The sequence below is a fragment of the Typopeltis vanoorti genome, chromosome 7 (genome assembly GCF_054136105.1).
Source record: "Typopeltis vanoorti isolate ZY-2024b chromosome 7, IOZ_Tvanoo_1.0, whole genome shotgun sequence".
Lineage (NCBI taxonomy): Eukaryota > Metazoa > Arthropoda > Arachnida > Uropygi > Thelyphonidae > Typopeltis > Typopeltis vanoorti.
The window spans coordinates 31,761,427-31,769,579 of record NC_143555.1 but is presented as its reverse complement, the minus strand read 5'-3'; the positions used below and the strand labels follow the sequence as shown (position 1 = coordinate 31,769,579).

The 8,153-nt window shown below is 34.8% G+C and overlaps 1 protein-coding gene across 1 annotated transcript; it reads left to right on the top strand.

Moving 5' to 3' along the window:
* The first annotated feature begins 7,227 nt into the window (after nt 1-7,227).
* Nucleotides 7,228-7,905, top strand: LOC150104563 (general transcription factor II-I repeat domain-containing protein 2-like). Its single transcript, XM_090395581.1, has one exon. It carries the CDS (start codon nt 7,228-7,230, stop codon nt 7,903-7,905), a length of 678 nt encoding a protein of 225 aa, XP_090251707.1.
* The last annotated feature ends 248 nt before the right edge of the window (nt 7,906-8,153 follow it).

The window sequence follows — 8,153 nt, the reverse complement described above, 5'->3', positions numbered from 1 at the left end:
AATGAAGATGATGATGAAGTGAAAAGAATATGATGAAGTGAACACTGGATCACCAGAGTTCACTTCATCTTGGCGTTTAGCAACTTTAATATTAAAGCTCATACTGGAGTCGTAACCAGCTAAACAAAATAAAACAAAACAAAACAAAACTTTATTGATACTCCAGTATGTGTGTATTGCTTTCCATACGAATCAGTTGCGTAAGAACGCTATTTTACCGTGTATCGAAATAGTCACACTAATTAATGATAATTAAAAAAAAAGACGTGGAGCTAAGAATTTTCCAAGGACTCCAAATCCTTTCAATGCGCTGACACATGAGCTGACGTTATAAGAATTATTTAATCGACATTTAGAAGCACTACATCTTCTTGATATGCCTAATGGAGCAGGTCCCATATTTATTCAATGACCTTGAGGCAAGACATGAAACTAAGTTTTGAATTTAATGTAGTCAATAAATACAATTTATTTATTTGTCAGTATTAGTTCTATATAAAAGTTTCAAAACAAAGCAGTGTAATTTACATTCTTCACCCAGGTTGCTCGTGTGGATATGTGGATATATGCACCGTATTTGGATGTTTGCGAGTAAGGATGTTTGTAATATTCTGAGGTGATGGATGACTTTTGTTGCCTGTATAAGATGACCACCTGCTAATTATAGGGGGACTAAAATTGGTTTAAAATATTTGATATTTCGTACAAGCTTCCAGATTATCTAAACCCTAGCCTTCTCCCCCCAAGGTATTAATGTAATACAAGTTTATATAACTTTTTGTGGATAGGATTCACTTAAGAAAGAAAAAAAAATGATTAAATCAATATAACTATTATAATTAATATTAACAGTGAGAAATGTAATAGCGGCACGCAATTATGAGTGAATTTTCTCTCAGTTTTCAGTAAATTACATTGAATTGTAAGTTTTTTTTGTGTTTTTTTTGCCGGGAAACGGTGATGACCTTTCATAGGTTATCCACATATCATTGGGAAATACTATTGCCAAATGTGTTTTCCAAACAATGGGATGCGCGTCCATAGGGGTTCGAATAAGTTCAGTCACATAATAGAAAATAGTAAAATTATGCAAGTCAACTCTGCAAGTCGTTTCCCTTAAGCCGACATAGTTTCTTATACTGAATGATATGATTTTAAACGCTTACGCTAGCAAATCATATAATCATTATTATTATTATATGCAGGTGTCTCCAAGGAGTCAGAAGACTTATCGTGGGTGACCTATATGGACACACTAATCATTATTCACACAATACCTATCATACTTCTCCTACTAATTCACTTGCGAAGTACTCATAACTACCTCTGAAACTCATTCCACATATTCACCACCTTCCAAGCAAAAATTTAGTCCTAACACCTTTGCTAATTATACTCTTACACCCCTCGTTCTCTCCCCTCCTTCACTGTAACAAAAAAAAAGAAGTCATCAGTGTCAGTCCTCTAAGTCTCCTCTCTTACCAGCTCATATTTAGAGTCCGCAGTCTATTCTCATAAAAAGCGTCCCCCCCCCCCTCCAGACCTATCACAATCCTTGTCGCCTCTGAATCCTTTCCACTTCTTCCCATCAAGGAATCCAGGCGACCAGATCTGTGCGCAGTAGTCCAAATGTGGCCCTTATTAATGCCTTATAAAGTGTAACAATAACCTCTCTCTCTCTCTCTCTCTCTCTCTCTCTCTCTCCTCCCTGCTCGTCAGTGTGTTCTTCAACAATCATGTAATTTGATATGTTGTTTCGGCTACTTTTGCATGATGCCCGCTAAACTTTTACTCCCTGTCCCCAATCACCCCCGAAGTCCCTTGCCTCTCAGATATCATCCTCACAAACTATTTTCTACTTTCAGAACAAAATAACTTAAAAAAACATTTGTTAGTGGTAGCTTTTTTGGAACAACAGTGAAAACATCACTATTTACTTGCTTCTTGTTTTGGGGGTTTCCATCCACAAAGCAAACAAATCGGTGGAAGAATCCACGCACTTAGCAGATATAATATGTTAACCTCTTAGCCTTAATTACTTTGGCCGTGATTTCAGCATATCCAACTGCTTAAGGTTTGCAAACAGAATCCACTGTTACCATGAAAAGATGGACAAAATAGACTCAAAGCAAATGAGTCTGTGTTGCCCATACTAGATGTGAGTGTATAGTTTCATTTGTTGAAATGAAACTATTTTACTATGTAGACAACGATAATTTTCTTTAAATTTTCCATTTGCCATAGTATATACAAGCCCAGTGGTTCGGAAACCTTAATTTCCAAACAATAAGAGTATAAAACAAACAGATTACTTTGGAAGCAGTTTTTGTACATCAAAATTAATGCAAATACATCTTTTCTAATTTTATCTACTTCGATCCCGACAGATAATATTCATTTTATTTTTCATAAGCAAACTCCGAAAACATATTTTTCATCGAGTTGGCTCTTGATTTGCCGTTATTAACGCACATTTTTTTTAACTAATGAAATAAAGATGCTGCATTTCTTATGTTAAACGTAAATAAAATCACCACTTTAGTTTATAGGAACAATCTGAATATTGCGTGAATTTGCAATTAAAGAACGTTTGAGAAACATACAGTTTGAGAAACCTTGAATTGAAAAATACTCAGTACTAATGTATTTTAAAATTAGATAAATAAAAAATGGGATTATTCATATATTTTTAATTATTTTTGCAGTTCTATGTTCGACATAGAGCTGCAAAGATATTAGGAATACATGAATATCTTAAATTTCATGCATTAGTTATCTTTGCATATCATTATTAGATAAATGCATTTGTTTAAGATACGTGAGGAAACTAATTTTTAAGTTAACTAGTTCAACAGAGAACTTTTACATTTATATTTGGAAAATATAAATTCACGATATATCTTCTGTATTTTAAGACTTTTGTGCTCAAATAATATTTTATAATCGAACAATAAACACCCAACCGACCATGACGTCTGTAGATATGATAGATTACTAATCTGAGTGAGTTGGATTGACATAAAAAATACACAATTTCATTTTAAAGAAATGAAATGAAATATTGTCATGGGTTTCTATTATTTTCATGTCAATGCAACTCATGACAGATTAGTAATCTCTGTCATATTTATTAGCATAGGTAAAACTAAGGATTAAATAATTCTAGAATCCAGTTCAAGAGACCAATGTTGAACTATTTCAAGCCAGTTCAAGCTTCCAATTAGCGGGATGGTGTTTATTAAAACATATAATGAAAAGAAAGAAGATTCAAAAAATTTTTTTTCTAAGATGAATTTGAGAGAAATAAAATGTTTCAATGATTGGGAGATACAGTGGAAGTGTTCTTACAGTCTAGAATGCTACATAAAGTTTGAAAACCAGATTAAAATTGGGGAGTTACCTAAGAATTTAAGAGTGACTGTTCTATTCATCTAAGCAATCTTCTATTCATCCCGACATGTCATTGTTAGGATAAGTTGGATTTATAAGGACGATATTGCTAATTTTCACATTGCATTCTCTATGAAATGTAATGTAAAAATTATTTATCACATCGCATTCTATTTCCAGCAAGCATGTTACACATTCAGAATAGTATGACAGAATTCAAATGAATTCCATAACGTTTTTCTGTAGCTGAACAATAAATGAAATCTTTATTTGGAGGATTCGTTTTCCATTTTATTTTATTATATTTTAAAGTTCATATTTTTTTTGATCCCCCTTTGCTATTATATTTTAGTTGAAACTTAAATTATATCTTTTCAAAGAGCTGCAATGCAACTCAAAATGAAATAATAAAAAATAAACATTATTCTACTCACAGATGATTGGTATACTCACTGTTTCTTAAAACAAGCACAAACTCCTGTGGTAAGGAATTTCAATTAACAACTCTTCATATTTCATTATCCGTAATCACCGTCTCTGTTAGGAAACATATAATAAATAATCTCATTTAGCAACAAAAAAGTTACTTGTTAATTATCAGAGGGTTTAACTCTTAGAAAAGTTAAAATCTAAATGTTCCGATTTCCTTAGTATCGGAGGAAGTTATCAGTATTACAATGCATCATCTTCCTAATAACCGAAAGGCAGAACTGACCTCCCGGGTTCATTGGTGGTCATTAATTTTATGCACTTGTCCGGAAGAAGGATAAATACATACCGTTGCAGTTTCTTTAACCAAAACTTTAAATGGAGTGCATCACATTGACCCTAAGTCTAATTGCAGTGTATAGCGCTTCACTAAGATAATAGGTGATTTATGATAAGACCTTGTTCATATCATCCTCTATGATTATATAATTTAAAAGGTTACAGAGGTCTTTATTAAAGAGACATGGAACAATTCAAAACATTTTATTAAGAATACATTAACGAACTTCTGTACAAATCTTGTCAAGATTATATAAGACTGAAGGATTTTTCCTCTGTATCCGGAATTCTGATCAGTGTAATTAAAACTTTTGTCTGATTAAAGACAGTATTCTGCCAATCACTTTTCAGGATTACCCTCTAGCCCCTCCCATCATGATGAGAAAGTGGAAGGTAATCTTTTCGCATGCAATTGACAACCCGAGGCTAGAACGCACAGTTCTCGCTTGTTCACTGATACAGTGTCGACTTACGATCTAACTTTTTTCGATGCTAATTTGAAACAACCAACCGTGTTCTTTTTTGCTCGCACTGTTAGAGGATATTTATTACAATATACACCTTTTTATTTCTCAGGAGATTTCGTAACTCTTCTTGATATGTGCTTCGAGAATGAGTTTAACAGCTTGAACTTCGTCTTAGCTTGAACCATTATCTTAGCCTCAACAGAATGTTCAGAGCCTTAGATTGTGTGTGTGTGTGTGTGTGTGTGTGTGTGTGTGTGTGTGTGTGTGTGTGTGTGGTATTTTAGATTGATTGGATGTTCAGCTAGTAGCTTTGTAGCAGAAAAAAATTGGATTGCTTTCTCCAAGTAGACAGCTCGCTCAACCATACAGATATGTGGGTGAGCAAACTAATTTTTATGTTAGCTAGTTGAACAGATAACGTTTTAAATTTATATTTGGAAAATATAAATTCACGATATATCTTCTATATTTTAAGACTTTTGTGCTCAAATAATATTTTATAGTCGTAAAATAAACACCCCAACCGACCATCTGCTGAACAACAAAATCTGGATACGATTCTGTAACACCCGTTGAATAACATGGATAAGAAGTGTAATTTGGTCTCACTATTTCATCCACCATGGCCAGTAGAGAGGTTAACAAAAATTAAATACTAAAATAATTTTAACCCTAAACTATTTATTACCAAACGGGTTGGATTACTGATATTTTTAACTGTAACTCATGGAAGGATACTGCTTTACATTAGTTTTTGAATTCGAAAAATTTTAAATTAAAGATAAACGTATAGTAACATAATAGCTCTGATGTACAGGGTGGTCCATAAGTCAAGAAGGGGTTTAATCATATAATAACTTTTTTGTTATTATTTGTGAATTATTTTTATTCAGTTTTTGTTAGAATGATGTTAGAACCTGGAGATTTTTTTTTATTATAAAAAAACACATCGCGTAAATGACTTTCATTTTCGGCTTCACAAAGACGTGCTCTTTCTACAGTAGAGAAATGACAGCTATTAATATTTTTAGCTGAGAGCCTTACTTTCTGCACAAATGTTCTCCTTCAGCTGTTGGATTGTCTGGGACTTGTTCACATACACCTTTTCTTCATAGGAAGTGTGGAGTCGTCAGATCTGAAGAACGTGATGGAAAATGAATTGCAGATCTTCGCGAAATTTGCGTTAGAATAATCGAATGCTGATTTTCAAAATAAAATTGCCCGATTTTAATTTGTTGTTGGGTTGTGAACTTTCTGTGATTATTTTCCCAAATGTTCCTTAGAATACCTGAAAAAAAAATAATAATCAAAAAGTTATTCACATTTTAAACCCCTTCGTGACTGGTCATCTTGTATAAAGAACCAAGAAGTCTATGTATTTATTGTTGTTTATTTATTTGTAAATTTGGTTTCTTTCACGAAATGCGATGTGAAACATATCAGTGTAGTAATGGAAACAAATTTATTACTGTAAAACGTATACAATAAATTTTTATCACATGCTCTTCAGAGTTTATTTCCTGCTCTCTTCCGTGCATTCGAATTGGAGGCGCTTTCACTATTCCATTATAACTAAGAAAGAATCACTAAAATTGACTTCGATATATATTTCCTTTAATTTTGTGCTGTAATTATTACTTTCACATCTCTCCTTGACACAGACCTATAACGCCGAATGGGGCATTCAAATTGTATTTGAATAACTTTCTATGTCTGTTGTGTCAGGCTGCTTTCAAAAATATCCCCCTCCCCCTCGTTAATCTATTATTTTTTACAAACGCAAGTACGTTTTTAACCACTTCAGTAAATTTTTTTTGTCTCTTCGTTTTGACGAAACAAGCGCAGATATATCAAAATGTGTCTGGACTATTTACACGTCATAATGCTTAGCTGTAAATTAAGCACAAAATAAAATATATGCGATATGCTCAGAGAGAAAGAGAGATTGCAAACCCTAATGGCAACCTGCGACCTATTATTTTACTTCTAACAGTCTAGATCAGGGGTGGGGAACATCCGGCCCGCGAAATCATTTGGTCTGGCCCAGCCAAGGCAGCCGCAGGCGGGACTCGAAATTCAATAAATCTAGGAGCTTTTTTCATAGCAACATAACTTTATATTAAGTGAATCATAATAATGACGTAAATTTTGGGGGACAGGCAAGGAACGTCCATTACGGGATAGACAGGACACGAGTACATGACGGGACAGACACGTATGCTTCTCGTCTGCTTCCGCGGCAGTCGACGACAAGACCTCGAGAGTCGATGGTACGAACGTTGAATATGTTCGAAATCCAAGATGCAGGATTAGAACAGCGATGAAAGCAAAATAATCGCGTCGCTGGCGACACACGCACACTGGATAGTTATTAAAACTTAAGTGGTGTGTCATCCCACAAATGGCGACTACAGAGAAAAGAAAAGTGGATGCAGATTGTCGATCTTTCCAAGAGAAACGGACAAATGATTATTTTTTTGTTGAAGTCAAAGGCAAACCTGTGTGCCTAGTTTGTGGCGATGCGTTAGCAGTAATGAAAAAAGCCAATGTGGAACGTCATTACAGCTCAAAACATGCTTAACTCAATGAATTGGGAGGCCAAATGCGTCTGGATAAAATCAGTGCTCTTCAGCGGAGTTCGGAATCACAACAAGCTGCTTTCACTAAGCCTCGTTATGACAGAGACAACGTTATTCAGACGAGTTATGTAGTGAGCGAGCTAATCGCAAAGAAGCTGAGGCCTCAAGTAGAGCGAGAGTTTGTGAAAGAGTGCAGGGTGGCTGCAGCGGAGTTGTTAGCACCAGAAAAAGTAAAATTGTTTCAGAGTGTTAGTTTGTCCTTGAGAACCATCTCAGATCAGATTACTGACTTAGTACAAGATGTTGAAAAAACATTGAAGGATTCTGCAGGAGATTTCCAATTTTTCTTTCTGGCTTGTGACGAGACAACGGCCGTTTTCGTTCGTGGGATAACTACAGAGTTTGAAACGCGAGAGGAACTGCTGTCACTGGAAGCCATGCATGGCATTACAAGAGGTGAAGACTTGTTTGAGAGACTTGTTTTATCAATGAAAAAACTTGAAAAAACATTTGAAAAGTTAATTCACGTTACTACAGATGGAGCTCCAGCCATGGTTGGCTCGCAAAAAGGGTTAATTGCATTAGTCAAGAAAGAACTGAATCGTCTCAGTCTTGATCCAAGTGATTTAATTATATGCCATTCCACTGCATCGTACAACAAGAAAGTCTCTGTGCACAGCCGTTGCGGCTCAACAATGTGATGTCAACAGTAGTGTCATGCAAAAATTTTGTCAAAAACAGAGGGTTTAACAGCCGCCAGTTTAAGGAGTTACTGAATGATCTTAAGTCTGAGTACAGTGATCTTGTTTATCACCGTGAAGTGCGGTGGCTGAGTCACGTGAAAAACCACGCAAACTTTGTATGAGACAATCTGGAGACAATCAACTCTTAATATCTCCTCCTTCCACGTGTGTATATATATATATATATATATATATATATATTTATT

Coding starts and splice junctions, on each gene's coding strand:
- LOC150104563 (XM_090395581.1), top strand. CDS start 7,228: ATGCGTCTGGATAAAATCAGTGCTCTTCAGCGGAGTTCGGAATCACAA.